At 44.8% G+C, this 17,663-nt stretch overlaps 1 protein-coding gene across 12 annotated transcripts in view; it reads left to right on the forward strand.

The window, feature by feature from the left end:
• The window catches only part of Pcnt (pericentrin), a 109,324-nt gene that overhangs the window by 24,243 nt on the left and 67,418 nt on the right, over nt 1-17,663 (forward strand). For 11 of the 12 annotated variants that reach the window (XM_052744634.1, XM_052744636.1, XM_052744635.1 and 8 more), the window contains 4 exons: nt 551-768; nt 4,211-4,668; nt 7,040-7,604; nt 9,040-9,246. In XM_052744634.1, coding sequence (XP_052600594.1) covers nt 551-768; nt 4,211-4,668; nt 7,040-7,604; nt 9,040-9,246 — 1,448 coding nt within the window. The remainder of the gene's footprint in view (nt 1-550; nt 769-4,210; nt 4,669-7,039; nt 7,605-9,039; nt 9,247-17,663) is intronic. The other variant, XM_052744640.1, reaches the window with a different exon arrangement.

Genomic DNA, 17,663 nt, shown 5'->3' on the forward strand with positions numbered 1-17,663 from the left:
GCTCAGTTCCAATGCTGAAACCTTGAATAACCTGTGCCTGTCCCTGTGTGTCTGATGCTGGGCATAGGGCTCATTCTGGGTGACCAGCAGCAGATTGCACATCATGCCTGACCTTAAGAAATATCTTGGGCTACCTAGGTGTATGCTGTATAGACCCCAGGGAATGCCACAACTAAGGGTAGGCCAGGGTTGTACTCTGCAAAGAGGACACTGAAGACCTGGTTCCTCTCTAGTCTCGAGTCTGCACCAGATTTTTTTTTTTTTTTTTTTTTTTTTGGTTTTTCGAGACAGGGTTTCTCTGTGTAGCTTTGCACCTTTCCTGGGACTCACTTGGTAGCCCAGGCTGGCCTTGAACTCGCAGAGATCCACCTGGCTCTGCCTCCCGAGTGCTGGGATTAAAGGCGTGCGCCACCACCGCCCGGCTCTGCACTGGATGTTTAAAGCTGAGGTGTCCTATTAGATCAAATCTTGAAGGTTGCTGCCATTCTGTTGGTGCCTGTCTGTGGATGACACAGTCAGTGATGCTCTTCTCTCTCCCTTGTTCCCCAAGAGCTTGCACAAGTACGTCTCCAGTATGTACAGGACATGGCTTTGGAGGTCGATGCTCAGGTGGCTGCCAGAATCCTGACTTTGGAAGCTGAACACAAGGTTAAACTTTCACTTCTTCAGACTGAGCTCAAGGAAGAAATTGAACTCTTAAAAATAGAAAACAGAAACTTACAGGAGAAACTTCAGCACGAGACCCACCTGAAAGAGGACCTGGAGAGCGTGAGTAGTGACCCTCAGCAAGGCTCTGTATTCTTTCGGAAGGCTTGTGGTCTGTGTGCACAAGGCGGTCCTCAGGACACCCTGAACTATGCATGGCATTGCTATAGGAGTGTGCGCACCAGATGCCTGAGGAAAGAAATGCAAGTGGGTTTTCCAGAAAGCTTCGTTAAGGTCTGGTACCCAAGGGCAGAGCCAGTTTGGCTCCTTAAGGAAGTGGTCAGACATCCTCATGGATCCTAGGAAAGGCACTGGCAGTCTTCTGATCCTCATGCCACTGTCTTCAAAGTATGTCCAGATTCTTCACATCCTTCATGGTGATTGTTCAGATCCTGAGCCTCCCCCTAGGCATTTGTGAGTTTGAGACAGTCATTGTCATACCATTATGGGCATGGACAGAATGGGAACTGTCAGCCTCTTCCAAGTTACAAAAGGGCTTCATTATGCAGCCAGTGCAGCTCAAGGAGTGGGAACTGGTATCTCTTTGTCTTTTGCTGCTTGTATGTTAACTAAGCCGTGCTCTCTTCATCATACTTTTAACATGTCTGAGAACATGTCTGCCCTCAGACCTTCTGCCCTCCTCACGCCACTGTTCTTTGTGAATGACTTTGGATTTTCATTCTTCATCAGAAAAGAGCTTTAGAGAAGTCTTTTTGCCTTCAAGTTTGATCACCAAGTTGCCTTTAATATTAAGAAACTGGTAAGGACTTGGACAAGATAGAACTAATAGAGCCTTGTGGAAAGCTGTGTGAACCACCCAAGCCAGCAGCTATTCATGTGCTGGCATTCTGTAGTCTGTGGCCTGTGATCTTTCCAGACACTGGACTCAAGACAGGTTCTTAAACAATAGATGCTTGTTTCCCTGTTCACATTTTTATCTGAAGAATCAGTTCAAGAAAGGAATGTGGCCAGGCATGGTGGCATACGCCCTTAATCCTAGTACTCCTGAGGCAGAGACAGGCAGATCATTGAGTTTAAGGCCAGCCTGGTCTACAGAGTGAGTTCTAGGACAGTCAGGGTTCACAGAGACACCCTGTCTCAAAAAAACAAAACAAACAAACAATAATAATAAGTGGGTGTGGAATTCTCCTATGCTAATTTTGTTAAGTTTTTGCTTTAAACATTTTGAAGTTCTGTTATACACTTACTTGTTTGTGATTATAGCTTCCTGGAAGATTTACCTTTTTATTATTAAAGAAATATCTCCTGATTCTCTTTGCCTTAAAATCAATTTTCTCTCTTTATTGGTATAGTCATGCCAACCTTGATGTTCATTAAAAAAAGGTTCTGGCGTAACAGTCTTGCTAAATTATGGAGTGCTAGGATTACAGGTGTGTGCCACTATGTTGAGTAAGCATCGTGTGCTTTTCTTAGCTTTTTGTTTTTATATCTTTTTCATTTAGGTTAGTGAATGTAAAGTGTATTTCATGTAGATTGTATTATTAAATATTAACTTATTTTGATAATCTCTGCCTTTTAATTATAGTGCTGAGTCTATGAACATTTAATGCAGTTATTTGATGTGGTTAGATTTAGGTCTGCCATTTTTTTATTAATTTTCTGTATGTTCCTCTGCTCCTTTTTTCTCACCTTTTGTGCCTCAGTTTCCTCGGTGTTAACGTCCGTGTATGTTGTTACCTCAGCAATAACAATGTTACAAGATTTGCTCTGAAAAGGCAGGTATTTGAAAGAAACTAAGGGAGCTGAGTATGGTAGTGTATACCTTTAATCCCAGTATCTAGTACTCCAGAGGCCGAGGGGGGCCTGTGATCAGGAGTTCAAAGCCATTGTTGACTATATAGTAAGTTTGAGGCCAGCCTGGCTTAAATTTTGAGACCCTATCTCAGAGTAAACATAAAAACAGAACAACAACAAAACCCAAAAAAATAAATTGAGAAAACTGAAAGCTATTATGGGAAATAATAGTCTTGGGCTTTCTTAGCATTTCTGGTGCCCTTCATTCCCTCCTGAGGATCTGAGTCCATATGTACATCGTTTTTCCTTATTTTTAGAATTTTCTTAGCATTTCCTGTTTTTTGGGTCTTTTGCACAAGTTTTCTTTTATTTAAAGTCTTTTTTCCATCTTTATTCTTAATATCTTTGCTGCAGTAAAATGTCTTTGGTGACAAGTTTTGTTGTTTTGGTCAGGGTTTTAAGTATTGGTGTAGCGATAACGCCTGCACTACCACCACCTGTTCACCATGTCTGAACGAGGGGCTGTGGATCAAAAAACAGAGACAAGAGACAGCAGGTTATTCGCCTCAGCAGAATGCCGAATGCCGTTTATTGAAAGAGGGAGGAAACCTTAAATACAGGCTTACAGCACAATGGGAGAACCCCCAGAGGGCAGAAGTTCGCTACCGATGTTCTACATTCTTGCATCTAAGCTGTTAACACCCAATATGCAGGATACACCAACAAGGAACTTCCCTTAAGCGTTCAGGAGGGTGGAAACCGGCAGGGAATCAGCATAGGGAGGACATCTGGTCAAGGTCGGCAAGCAAGGCAACGGCTTTACTCAATGTGGGAGGAGACCAGGGCCCTACATATTGGTTTGCACTCTGTTCTGATGATTCTATTATCTGCCAGCTTAGGACTGTTTGGAATTGATTGTATTATCTCTAGCACGGGTCCCATTTTCTGGTTTTGTTTGCTTGTTTTATATCCTCTAGTTTTGTGTTACATCTGGATATTGTAGGGGATATCTTGTGAGATTGGATTCTATAGGCTTTTGCAATTTTGTTTCAGCAGGCAGTTATCTTGATGAACTCAGAGTCCACATGCCATCTCTATTTGGGATGAGTGTTTTGACAATTCTTTTAGCTTTAGCCTGCCTGCTCTCAGAGCCCGTTCTACGTCTGCATTAATTAGGGTCAGCCTGAGTTTGGACCATGTCTGGTGTTCTACTCAGGAGTTGGTCTAATTAAGATTTGTTTACTCATTACCAGAAAAAAGGAACATAGGCTTTAGTTTGATGGAGAATTGTAATCACTCTCACTTTCTTTTTTGACATTAATTTGCTTCTTATTAATGGTAGAGTTTATTCCATACTTTCTTCTTTAGTGAAATTTAAGGTATTTACCTATCCTCAGCTTTTTAATTTATCTTCCTATTTAAGTGACCTTTAGAATTATTTAATTTATTATAGATCAGATGACTTGCCTCTCTTGGGTCCCCCTTGCAAAGGACCTGTCGGTCCCTCTTTGCTCTAGGTGCATGTGATTGCATGCCTGTGTGCGTGGTTTCAGGAGTTGGATCTTGTGGAGGAAGAAAGCACAGTTTTACTTTTGTTTATTTTCGAGTATTTCCATTCCCATCAACCTAAGATGTATTCCCACTGCTGTGTTTTAAAATAAGTTGTAAAATCTCCATGTTCAGGGGTCCACTGGGAGTCATTGCATTCTCTCATTTCTTTCCTCTTACATGAAATCATGTCGTCTTATAGGTCAGACATAGTCTAGTTGAAGACCATCAGGTAAAACTAAAGACAGCTGAGGAGAAGATTCAACTACTGAAGCAGGAATTCCAAAAAAAGGAAGCAGAGTGGGAGCATTCACACGAGGACCTAAAGAGAGAAGCTGAAGAGAGATTAACCTCCATGTTTCTTGAGCTAAAAGAAAAGGCCGAGTCTGAGAAACAGTCCATAGTAAACAGATTTGAGCTTCGGGAGTCTAGCATGAGGCACCTGCAGGACCAGCAGGCGGCCCAGATCTTGGACCTGGAGAAATCTCTGATGGAGCAGCAGGGCCGTCTGAGGCAGCTGGAACAAGAACTCACTAGAGATGAAGTTCTGCCCTGTAGCCAGTGTGGCCAGGAGCCCCTTGTGGCCCAGGATGAGGAGCACGTCATGCTCCTCCGTGAGAAGGAAGACTGTGCCCTCCAGCTGATGATGGCCCAGAATAGGTGGGTGATGTTGTGGAGTGGTGGGTTTGGTGTGGAGCCATTTGCCCAAAGTGCTGGCAGAGGCTCAGAGGGACCCAGGAGGGTGTAGAGTAGATCTTGGTTGGGTAGAAAACCTGGAAGAAGGTGGAACAAGGTGTGCTATACCCCATTTTTACTACTAAACCAGAAGAGAAGGCTGTGCTCCATAGTAGGTATGCTGGGAGTAGTGTGGTCACGTTCTCTGCGGAGCTTGAGTGCCTTGCACGGACATGAGTATGCATGCATCCTGTGTGTCTTCCTTCTTGTTTGCTGCTTTGTTTTTGAGAAGCGGTCTCCTTTTATTGTCCAAGCTTGTCTTAAAGGTACACTACAGTCCTCTAGCCTCAGCCTCCTAAATGCTGTAATATAGGTACATCTCATCATATGTAGCTTTTATTTTGAGACACAGCCTTCTTGTGTAGGCTTTGAAGGCCTCATACTCTCTGTAGCCCTGGCTGGCCTCTGACTCCTAATCCTTCTGCCAGAGTCTTCTGCCTGCTGTGATTATAGATAGATGCACTGTGCCCATTTATGCTTTTATTCTTTGTTTGCATGTTTTAAAATTTCAGTGACAGATTTTTGTTACAATAAACTGAATTTTGTTTTTTATTATTTTTAATGTTTTCATGTATTTAAATTCTTAAAAATTATTTTCTGTGTATGGATGGTGTTCTGCCTATATGTATGTCTGTGCACTACTACCTCTGGAGGCCAGAAGAGGGCATCAGATCCTCAGGAACTGGAGTTACAGACCTTTTTGAGCGGCCATGTGGGTGCAGGGAATTGAACCTGTGTCCTGGAAGAGCAGCCGGTGCCCTTAACTCCTCAGCCATCTCTCCATTCTCTCAGTGACAGACTCTTTTTGTTTGGTTGGTTTTTTGAGACAGGGTTTCTCTGTAGCCCTGGCTGTCCTGGAACTCACTATTTAGACCATGCTGGCCTCAAATGCACCAAGATCTGCCTACCTCTGCCTCCCAAGTTCTGATTAAAGGCATTGCCACCATCCCTAGCATTCAGTAACAGAATCTTAAACCTCACTTATGAGGTCTCATGTGGACATGTCCTTCATTGAGATAAGTGTTTTGTGTGTCTTTTCAACTTAAGCATGTTGTTTTTAAAGGAAACCTTTCCTTCTCAATCACATACTTCCTGAAGCTGCAGATTTAGAATATAAACAGACTGTTCACCTCCACTGTGCCAGCTCTTCTGCAGCCCCCAGGCCTCAGGCTGCAGAGGCTGGTGTGTACTTAGGGGACTGTCGAATCTGCTGGTGGTTTGGCCCCATTTTGTTCTCCACCTTCCCCAGCTCTCAGCATCAGGGGTGCTAAAGAGTTTGAGATTCAAGTTTAGGTGACCCATTCTTGTCTGGGTCAGATCTCCAACTCCACAGGACCTTCAAGTTCCTGTCTCATAGAATCCTGCAGCAAACTACCCTGTGGAAGACCCATGGCTGAGCAAGTCAAAGCCCTTGGGCCTGGGAGATGCCTTAGTGGGGAAGAGAGCTTGTTGTGAAAGCATTAAAGACCATGAACTTGACTCCCTAGCACTCAGTGTAAAAGCTAGGCATGGCTGCACATGCCTGTAACTCCACTGCTTGGGAGTGAAGACTGATAAATCCCCAATGCTCACTGGTCAGCCATCTTAGCTAAGAGTGGGCTGGTTCAGGTTCAGTGGGATACTCCGGTTCAAGGGAATGAGACAGAGATCCATAAAGATACCCAGTGCCCTCCTCTGGCCTCTGCATGTATGTTTGTGGTACATATGTGGATAGAGACACCAACACAACACACATGTGCATGCGCACATGCTCTCTCGAAAGTCACTGCTTGTGTAGGTAAACTTAACAAACTTACCATGAAACATAGCCTTTTCCTGCCAGGGACCTCGGCACTATCTGATTGGTCACTGTTTTACAGGTGGGATCAGCTCCTCTCCTTCAATTACAGCTTCTTTCTCCCTTGGGCTTTCTGCCCTCCTTCCCCTGGCCCCTTGGACTGCCTTGTGGCCCTGTTAGGTAATAGTCTTCCCTGTCAAGGTACAGAGAAGTCTGGGGTTAAATGCTGTCACAGGTGACCTGTGTTTGAGCCTGCTGTTTGAGATCCTTCCTGTAGGGATGTGTGTGCAGTTTCCCTATGGGTGCTGCATCTTCCCACAGTCTTAAGAACTGGTAACTCCATGGCACTTGGCCTTGGAGTTACTCAGGCTTCATATGGCCCCTGGGTTTATCCTAGGGAAGGTTCAAATCCAGAACCCAGGCGTCTCTCTGTGGGAAATGTATCTTGTGGCTCCGAGGGGCTATGTACGGTGTGGCCATGTGCCCTATTGGCTGTGTTCTCCTTGAGTGTTGCCTCAGGTTTTTGGAAGAGCGCAAAGAGATAATGGAGAAGTTTGCCAAGGAACAAGATGCTTTCCTTCGAGATGCCCAGGAGAAGCACATCCATGAGCTCCAGCTCTTGCAGCAGGGACACCAGCAGCAGCTTCAGGCCCTGAGGATGGAGCTCGAGAGCAAGCACCACTCTGAGCTCGTCCAACAGCTCACCTCCCTGGAGAGCAAGCAGCAGGTACTTCTTGAGACTCACGTGGCTGAACTGCAGGTAAAACACAGCGCTGAAATTCGCGCCTTGGAGATGAGACATTTGTCAAACTTGGATGCGTTGGAATCCTGTTACTTGGCCGACGTTCAGACTCTTCGGGATGAGCACAGAAGGGCTTTGGAGCTTTTGCGAGCAGAGCTTGAGGAACAGCTCCAGAAAAAGGACTCTTCTCACAAAGAGATTTTGACACGGGAGTTGGAAAAACTGAAACTGAAACATGATGAGGAGCTTCAGTCTGCAAAAGATAGCTTGAGAATCGAGATGCATGCCAGACACACAGAGAAAGTGAAAGGCCTGGCCACTGACTTGCAAGCTCCACAACAGGTGAGATGCCGGGGACCTTCCTTGACTTGGCAAGTCTCCCTATTACTCATGTATTGGCCACATGTTATATGTGATTGGGCATTTATGGACATGCGTCTCTGTGTCTTGTTTACACATCTGAATGTGTTTGTGAATCACGTACCTATGTCTCTTGGGCCTATGTCGGCGTCCTTGTGTATATGGGTACATCTCTGTTGGCACATACATGTTTGTGTGTGTGTGTATCTGTACCTCATAGTTGGTTGATAGCAGTGGTGATTTATGGTCTCACTGTAGATGGTAGGTAACAGTCAGTTAGGGGTGTTTGGAATTCAGTTCACATTCACATTGATTGGTCTCCAGAGGTCTCAGGAGCGCCCTGAAGTTGACCAGAGTCCCTCCTAAGAATCTTAGTTTTTGAGACGACAGTAGAATGATCTGATTTTTGTGTTGTACATGCAAAGCCTTGGTTCTCTTTATTTTCTGAAATTCAATGGTTTGGGGTGTTTTTTGTTTGGTTTTTTTTTTTTTTTTTGGTATGAAGAGCAAGATGTGATGGTCCTTTTGGCTGGTACTTCAAGTTTTCTATGTGAAGAAGGAATTTCTGGCAAACTTAGAGTTGGCTTGTATGTATTTGCAGGACACAGGAGTCTGTGATCATGAATAAGCCATACCTACCAATTTAAAACCCATTTAGTGTGCTTCATACTTCCTTTGCCCTCTCTAGATGGTGGGCTCTGTCTTCCTGAAATGGATTAGGCTGTGGTAATGCATGGAGCAGCTGGGAATGCCTACTGTAGGTGTGCATCATCCTCGTGTCTAGGTTGACCTAGGGACTGCAGCCATTCTACTTCTCTGGACTGCTTTAGAGAGCTGGTTAAGGCTGCTGGGAGGTCTTCACCTCAGTCTCATACTCTGGAACTGCGACTTTGGTTTCAGTAGATTTCTGTTCTCCCTTGCCACGAGCCAGTACAAGTTAAGGGATTAGACCTTGTTCGCAGTCCTCAGATCTGAACCTGTAGGCCATAGTGATTCATTTGGTTTAAAGAAAATTGAGTTCTGGGCTGGAGAGTGGTTAGTACTTGCTGCTCTTCCAGAGGATCCAAGTTTGGTTCCCAGCACCCAACTCCAGCTCCAGGGGATTCAATACCTCTGGCCTCTGTTGATAAGCTGCTCTCTATACCTATTCCCACATGCAGACACACACTCCATACGTAATTAAGAATGGTAGAAATACATTTTAAAATAAAATTAAATTCTAAGATAATATTTTAAAAGTAGAAACATACGAATCTCACACAAATACTTACTAGAAATCATGACTGAACTTTATTGGTGGCAGAATTATAGGAAGCATTTGGAATGTTTACCACTTTCTGCAAATCTTATGCTCTTTGGGATGGGGAAATCTGGGGTATGCCATGGCTTAACACCTGTGGAAACTCTCTCTGGGCAGGAGGAATTGGCTGTGGCTCTGCACAATCAAAGGTACCCGCTAGAGAAGGATGGCAGTACAGCCTTGGGTAGCGTGGGTGCTGAGGTCCTGCTGCACCAAGCTGTGCCTCAGGAGCTGGGAGACACACACACTGTTGAAATGCAGAAGCCCCAAGCAGAGTTGGCCAAACCTCAAGAGCTGCAGGCATCTCAGGAACAGGCTGCACAGGTAAGCATTCCCATGTATAGTCCCATAGGGTGACACTTTCCAGTGAAGCTGCACTCGCTAGGGCAGGTAGTTGATGACCACCATGGAGCCACACTGGTTGTGGGTGCTAGGGTCTCTGATTGAGCTCAGCTCACCTCAGTGGGGAGTAATGTTTTGGTTTTGTTTTGTATGTATTTGTATATGCATGTGTAAATGTTTGTTTGGATGTGGATACACTTGAAGAATGTCTGTGTGTGTGTGTGTGTGTGTGTGTGTGTGTGTGTGTGTGTGTGTGTGTACATGTACATGTGGGGAGGCCAGAGGTTGATTGTCGAATGTCTTTCTTGATCACTCCCTTTTATTTATTGAAGTTGAGTCTCTTGTTTGAATCCAGAACTCACTGGTTCAGCTAGTCTAGATGGCCAGATGGCTCTGAAGATCCTGTCTTTGCCTTCTGCATCCTGGAATTATAGGCAAGCCCTCTTGCTTTTATGTGGTACTGGAGATCTGAACTCACAGTTAGGGCAAGTACTTTACCTGCTGAACCATCTCCCCTTCTTAAAAGCAGTATTTAAATGCCTGCCCACAAAGACAGGACACAGTAGGCATCAATTGAACTGCTGATTCCAAGTGGAAAGAGTAGAGAATGTGATGGAGCAAGCTGCTATGCATGGTTGTGACTGTCGACACAGTACACCTGAACACTCGTGGAAATTTGTACACACAGTATGGTTTCTTCTTCAGAAAATATCTTATGTGTCTTGTCATATCACATGACGATTTTGAGATGAACTCTTAACAAAGCAGTAGGACCCTTCTTGGACTTGTGAAGCTGACAAGAGGGGCGTGGTTGAGGTCCCTGTGATCTTTATGAAAAAATGCTCATCACCATGGTCTCCCAGTGTGTAATATGCTAAGAAGTCCTGACCCCATCAAGTCCAGTCCTACCTGCTAGGCCTATACATACAGGTCCATGTATAAACACACATGTGTACACAGTGCATACATGTTGTGTATACGTATACATAGAACACAGTGTGCACATATTCTGCATTCTGTACCTGTAGGCTCGAAACCCTCCTGGAGTCACCGAGGATCCCTAAAGCTCACCTGCCTGTGTGTTCTTAGATTTGAAAGGCTGTTGTTTCAGGATCTTCTGGGCTTGGAAAGAGAAGAGTCTGCATTGCCTCAGAAGTGATTGGATGTTTCTGTTAAATGTGCCAGTTTATTGAGATGATTTCTTTTTATAAATACTTTCTCTTGAGATGCTTTTTAAAAACAAGGGTAAAGGCTAGGGAGATAGGTCAGTGGTTAAGGGCCACTGGCTGCTCTTTCGGAAGACCTGAGTTCGATTCTTAGCATGCACATGGCAATTCACAGTGGTCTGTAACTCCAATTCCAGAGGGACCCAACACCCTATTTTGGCCTCCATAGGCATCAGGCACACAACTGATGCACAGACTTATATGCAGGCAAAACTCTTATTACATAGAAAATAAAATTTATTTAAAAATAAAAACCTAAGGAATGCTGAGAATAGGAGAAACTGTCTTCCACACAGAAGCTACACCAGTTGGTTATCCAGTACCAAACGGTCAGCCCAGAACACGGACGTACAGGTAACAGTATGCAGACTGATTAGGTTATATTTATGCGTTTAGGGGTGGGTGTGGGTGTGTGTGTACACACATACATATACGTATGTAATAACAATAAGTGAAAAAAGAGGCCATGCATTTGAAAGAGAGCAAGGAGGGGTATATGAACGAGTTTGAAGGGATGAAAGGGAAGGGGGCAGTGATATAATGATATTATAATCTCAAAAAATAAAAGATAATTTTTGAAAAACTTTAAAAAAATGTTATTATGAGCCGAGCATAGTGGCACATGCCTTTAATTCCAGCACTCAGTGGACAAACACAGGCAGATCTCTGAGTTTGAGGCCAGCCTAATCTACCTAGTGAGTTCCAGGTCAGCCAGACATAGAGAGACCCTGCTTCAAAAACAAACAAAAAATTATTATAAAAAGACCAAAGCAAGGCAACAATAATGTATGTTTTTAACTGTTAGATAAAGCCCTCAAATTTACCTGGGTTTGCTAGATTAAAAGCTCACAGTTACTGTGACATGTGGCTTGATTTCTGAAATTAGAATTTGTAATTGTTTATTTACATGAACATTCCCTGAAAGGTAATCAGAAGAGAACATAAAAGTAAAAAGAAGACTAGAAGTGAGATGCGCCCCCATTGCTTATTTAAAAATCTAGGCGCTGGTCTCCGGATCCCGCTCACGGGTTGGCGCGAAGTGGCAAGTGGTCTCCAGAAGACCAAGATCTGCAGCAGGGTAGTACCGTGGTTTGAGACCCAGAGAGATTGGATCGGGTTTGGAGGGCAGCCTTGTCTTCATCCAGAGGCTCCAGTCTGCCCACATGCTGTGGTTTCTGGGTTGATTTACACAAGCACCGTCCCTCCTGTCTTGAGGTGTTCTCCTGAGCGGCCAGTGTGCTAAGCCAGTGTCTTTGTACTGATTTGCTCTCCTGTTGCCAATAGGTAGCTCTTACCATCCTCTCTGTTGCAACACATGGAACTGGCTTTCAAAGCGATGTATGAAGTTTGTTTTCCGGTTTTCCTTGCTTGTCTTGGGTGGGAATGCTGTTGAGTGCTGGAGGCATTTGTGGTAGACCTGTCAAGTGCTTGGGGCCATCTGTGGCAGCACTGTTGAGTGCTAGGCAATATCTACAGTGATGCTGTTAGGTGCTTGAGGTATCTGATCATGTCTGGATATGCTGTAGCTTTGCACCTTCTCCTTGTCTAGGGATGTGCATAGTTGATGCCTGTTTATGAGGATGCTTGTGTACAGCTGATTTCAAAGAAAGGAGCAGTTGGGCTGTGGTGAGGTAGAGGTGCTCCTTTACCATTTTATGTTAACTTAAAAATTATTACGTTTTCTGGGCAGTGGTGGCACATGCCTTTGATCCCAGCACTCAAGAGGCAGAGGCAGGCGGATCTCTGTGAGTTGGAGGCCAGCCTGGTCTATAGAGCAAGATCCAGGGCAGCTAAGGCTGGTTTAAAAATTATTACATTTTAGTTGATCTGTGTATGTGTGTGTACAGTAGTTTGGGTGTGGAGGTCAGAGCACAAAGTCCAGAAGCCTGTGCTTGGCTTCCACTCTGGATTTCAAGGCTTGACTCAATTGTCAGACTTTATAAAGCACCCTAGTCCACCGAGCCTGTTTGTAAGCCCTTGTGTTAACTGTGTTGTTGTTTGTTTGTTTGTTTTGGAGGGGGATTTCAACATACACAACATTGAACAGTTCACTAACAATCCAGTAAACCCCTGATCCTGCTGTGCAGCAGGCTGCATGCTGGCATTGGTGTATCAGCGACCCCAGGGTAGCTTCTCCATGTTTTACTAGCTGGATAGAGCAACAGGAATTCCTCCACCCCATCCCACTTCTGGCTCTGCTTGGGTAAATTGGGGTCTGCACAGGGCCTGGTGTGCAGCGAGGCCTTTTCATTTTCATTCCTGTGAGGGTGATCAGCTCTTTACCCTTTGCCCTGGATCCTCGTGGGCAGGGCTGTAAGCAGAACCAGTCTTGTCAGGTGGTCAGACTTGCCTTGGCTGTGAGACGTTTCCTCCGGTGTCTTCTCCAGCTCTGACAGACATTTCAGAGAGCCTCTCAGAGTGCTCCCCAGGATGCCAGGGCTGGTGTCCCAAAATAGCAGGGATGGACGTGCTGTTCTTGCTGTCCTTCATGCTCTGCTGAGCCACAAATATCTTGCACCTGTCGGGAGAGCAGTCTCTTCTCTGCAGGCTCATTGACTAGAATGCCTGTTAGTGAGGCTGGAGCTTTCCAGATTGCCGCCCTTTGGAGTTAGGCGGGTGCTTTCCAGATCACCACCCTTGGGAGTTTGCTTGTGAAAAATAGTCTCTGAAAATGTAAGCTTAAGTTTGTTCCTTCTCTTTTCTTTTCGTCCCTTTCTCCCTCCCCCCTTCCTTCCTCCTTCCTTCCTTTCTTCTTCTTTTTTTTTTTTTTTTTTGTTTTTTTGAGGCAGGGTTTCTGTGTAGCCCTGCTGTCCTGGAACTCACTCTGTAGACCAGGCTGGCCTCCATCTCACAGAGATCCACCTGCCTCTGCCTCCTGAGTGCTAGGATTAATGGCGTGCACCACCACCACCCAGCTTTATTTCTTTTTGCTAGAGCTGTGTATCCCATGAAGATGTCTCCCTGGCTGTTGATACTAAGCAAGGACTGTGGTCCAGAAGTAGCTGCAGAGTGGTGATTATATAGGGCTGTTTCATATTTTCTTGTATCAAAACCAAACCTGTTTATAGGCTAATCTTAGGAAGTGGAAAGAGAGCTGTAGTCGGTTTTATGTAGTTTGAATGTCTGTATTTCACTATTAGCAATGTTTATCTTCATTTCAAGTGCTTTGTGTACCGTCTCTTCCTTTTGGTCTTTCCAAAGAGTGTTTGCTCTAGTTTCTAATATGCAATACTTTTCTGTGTGTGTGTGTTTTTTTTAGGTGTTTGGAGAAATCTAAGAGTAACTTTAAAAAAAAACATTTCTTGAAAGTTTTATTTTATTTGTGTGTGTGTGTGTGTGTATGTGTATGCCACATGTGTATGTTACCTGTGGAGCAGAAGAGGGTGTTGGAGCCTCAGGAACTGGAGTTATGAGTGGTTGCTAGCTGATTGATGGGTGCCAGGAACCGAACTCAGGTCTTCTAGCAGTACAGCAAGTGCTGAGTCGTCTCTCCTGCTCCTAACACATCCATCGTTCTTACATTGACCATACCAGCAAGTACAGTTGTTTTTTTCCCAGGCTGAAAATAAAATGGTTGTAAAGAAGGCCAAGGCAGCTCGAGGTAGGGAGAAGTTGCAGGGGTGGAACTTTTGGTACATTACCTGGTCAGATTAACTGTCGTGAAACCCTGAGATTCCAGCCGCAGACTGTGAAACTGCTCACCTGTTCTGCACATGTGCAGTTCTCCCGGCTTGTCCTGCCGCAGGCTTCCTTAGGACAGACAGTGTGTTCTGCATGATGGTTCTGTTCCTGGTGGGAGCTTGGGCTGCCTGCTTTGTGCTGGCTTCCCTTGGAAATCAAGGTCCTGTGTACGAGAAGGTGCTATGTGTGTCTCTAAACTGCCCTCAAGTTCTTCCTGAGACAGAGGGAAAGTGAAGACTGCAATGAGCCATCCTCTAGCCAAGTAGTTCCTGCAGCTCAGCTCGAAGGCCCAATGTTGGCTTTGGTTGATCTGGCTTCAGTAGGGCCCCATGCTCCATTGTTGGCTTTTCCTAATGGGATCCCATGTGAACCACTTTATTTTCTCTGTTCATGTCAGTGACAATACAAAGAGCCACAAACTGAATACAGGGGACACAGTCTGCTGGCTCTTCTGTTTTGTTGCCGAAGAAATCCAAAAACAACTTTAAAAGCCTCATTTCTTTTCCTTTTTGAAGATTTATTTTTATTTACATTGTATGTATAAATATGTAATTTACAAACTGCTCAATTTGTATAATGTTACACATACTTTATCTGCTAAGCCATCTTGCCATTTTTTAATTGACTATCTTTATAATCCGTAAAAATCTAAATGTCTTTTCATGCAGTTGATCTTTCAAAACTGAGTGCGTCACATCTCTCTTCTGATAGCTGTCATGCAGGCTTGAACTTGGTGGTACTATGGCAGGGTCAGTGTGCTGGTATGTGTTGTGTGTGACAGCATGTTCTCATTGCTGTATCTCTTGCCCTTTGCTTGTACGGTGGCCACTGGGACCAATGGGAGTTCTGTGGTTTTTGAACGCCTGTGGCTGCTAAATGTTAGAGCCACCATTCTGTTGGAGGGATTGATGGGATCAGGGCAGTGGTCTGTTGGCAGCGACAAGTCAAAGGGACATTGTCCCAACTGCGAGACCTGACTTGTGCTGGGACTAGACATGACAGTGACTGCACAGGAAGATGAGGGGCCAACAGGGCAATCAAAGCCTAGGGTGCGGCTCTGGGGACAGTCCGCTCCCAACCCGCGGGGCGATGTGAGGGAGCAATAGCCTGTCTCAGAAAGAGGAGAGGAGGGGCAGTTAGCAGAGTTAGAAATCATAAATTGTAAACTCAGAAAGACATTGTAAAGGCAATGTGTAGTGGTCCACCTTGGTAAGTGAGGATCGTAGTGTGTGTGTGTGTGTGTGTGTGTGTGTGTGTGTGTGTGTGTGTGTGTGTGTGTGGTGTGTGTGTGTGTGTGTGTGTGTGTGTGTGTGTGTGTGTGTGTGTGTGTGAGATAAGGCTAAGCGGGAAGGGCTGTGTGGGAGTACCTGCAGATGGCTGGGAGCCAGTATAGTGTGTGATCCCATGGCAGGTGCATCTGCTCTTCCGCACTGCACAGCTCCGCATGCACTAAGGGCCACCTCATTACCACGTGCACTTGGGTTACACATGTAGCTCAGTGGTTTCCCTAACTAAGAGAAGGACAGATGTTTCTTTAGGTGAACCACACTCGGAAAATTTTTGTTTTCACTGTGAAATGATATTACTAGCATCTTTAAAACTGTACGTGTTCAGGTAAAATAATATTGTGGAAAGTAATTATACCCAGATTAAGTAGCTTATAGCTTATACCTCCACAGTGTTTCTCTATGAGCTCATACCTCTTTCCTTTCCTTGGAAGCTACCATCCTGTAGTTGTTTTTTTCACTTCTTAATGCATTTCTTTTTTTCTTAATGCACTTCTGAATAATCCACTTGTGTAACTTTGTTTTTGAATTTTGTACAAGGAACATTTTTATTGCCCCCTCTCCCCCCGTTTATTTACTCTTGGGTAGGTGGGCATGCGTGTGTCACATCATGTGTGTGGAGGTCAGGGGACAACATGTGAAAGTTGGTTCTCTGCCATGTGGGAATCGGGTCTTGAGCTCAGGTGGTCAGGCTTGCCCCCAAGTGCCGTTAGCCACCGAGCCATTTTGCTGGCTTCGTGGCCTCTGTTGTGCAGCTGAGGACCAGCATGGTCTGTGAAGTGTAGTGCTTCATTTTGTGACGTTATCAAAGTAGGGCCGTTGGCGGTTTCCCTCTTTCTACTTTAATCAGTTAAGTTACTGTGATTTTTCCTTTGTGTCTCCCGTCATAAGGGTGCGAAACTTCGCAAGCTCTAACAGTGCTCAGTTAGAGCGCTCTGCACGTATCCAACATGATTAGGTCATTCTAGACTCACTCTCCTGAAAGTGCCCGTGCTCTTCCCACACTTCACACCCTCCTTGTCTGTTCAGCCCTACTTGTCCTGCTGGTTTTGTGGCTATGAAATGATGTCATGTTCCTTAATTTGCATTTCCTTATTTGCTAATAAGATGACCATCTCTTCATATGTTTATAGTAAGTTTGTGTTTTTCATATGTGAAATACCTGCTTGTATCTTTTGGTATTTTTTTCTATTTTTGAAAAGTTTTTTTTCCGTCTTACACACTTTTGTGGATTTTTTTTTCTTTTTTTTTTTTTGAGACAGGATTTCTCAGTGTGTAGTTCTGGCTGCACTAGTACTTGCTCTGTAGACCAGACTGGCCTTGAACTCACAGAGATCCACCTGCCTCTGCCTCCCAAGTGCTGGGATTAAAAGTGTGCACCACCACTGCCAGGTACTTTTGTGGATTATTTCAGATTTATGATTGTTTTGTTTTGAGCCAGGATCTGGTTTGTTGTCCATAGTGGCTTTGACTCCATAATCCTCTATGTTCTTCTGTCTCCAAGTGCTGAGATTACAGGCATGTGATACCATGCTGGACTTTCTGGGGAAGTGGGCACAGTGCTGAGGCTCATCTTGCCTGATGGACCTTCCCTATTTTATAGACATTCTCCCTCCATATGGGAGTACATGAGATTGGGGGGCTGTTTGCCAGGCAGCCAAGGTCTGGGTTCTCATGAGTGCTGGCTTCTGACCTCTCCCATCTCCCTCCCCTTGGGAACCTCTGGAGTCTTGGGGCTCCATCCCTAGTCATGGTGCTCTGCCCCTCACTCTCGTTTGGGCTAGGACTATCCCAGAAGGCCCTGATGGTTGTGATTGAATTGACTTTGACGCGTGGTTTCTTTGTGGGATGGAGGCGCCAAGACTTTGGAATGGCTCTTTGTAGTAATGTCCCTTACTGAGTTTGTAGAACTCCTGCCTGTCTTTTACTAGCTAGATTTGTGCTTAGAAATGTGGACTAGAGGTTTAGATGTTTTGTTTCTTTGTTTGAAATAGGATCTTACTTTGCAGTCTGGCCTAACCGGGAACCTGACCCTCCTGTCTCTGCCCCTAACATTGCTGACATTACCTGAGCATGTAGGCATACCTGGCTTTTTACTTGGGTGCTTGGGATTTGAACTCAGGTCCTTGTAGTGTGCAACAAGCACCTTTACTTACTGAGCCATCTCCTCAACCCTCAATTTAATTTTTTAAGTTACCACATAACT

The sequence above is a fragment of the Peromyscus californicus genome, unplaced genomic scaffold (genome assembly GCF_007827085.1).
Source record: "Peromyscus californicus insignis strain IS unplaced genomic scaffold, ASM782708v3 Scaffold_19__1_contigs__length_69161282, whole genome shotgun sequence".
NCBI classification, from domain to species: domain Eukaryota; kingdom Metazoa; phylum Chordata; class Mammalia; order Rodentia; family Cricetidae; genus Peromyscus; species Peromyscus californicus.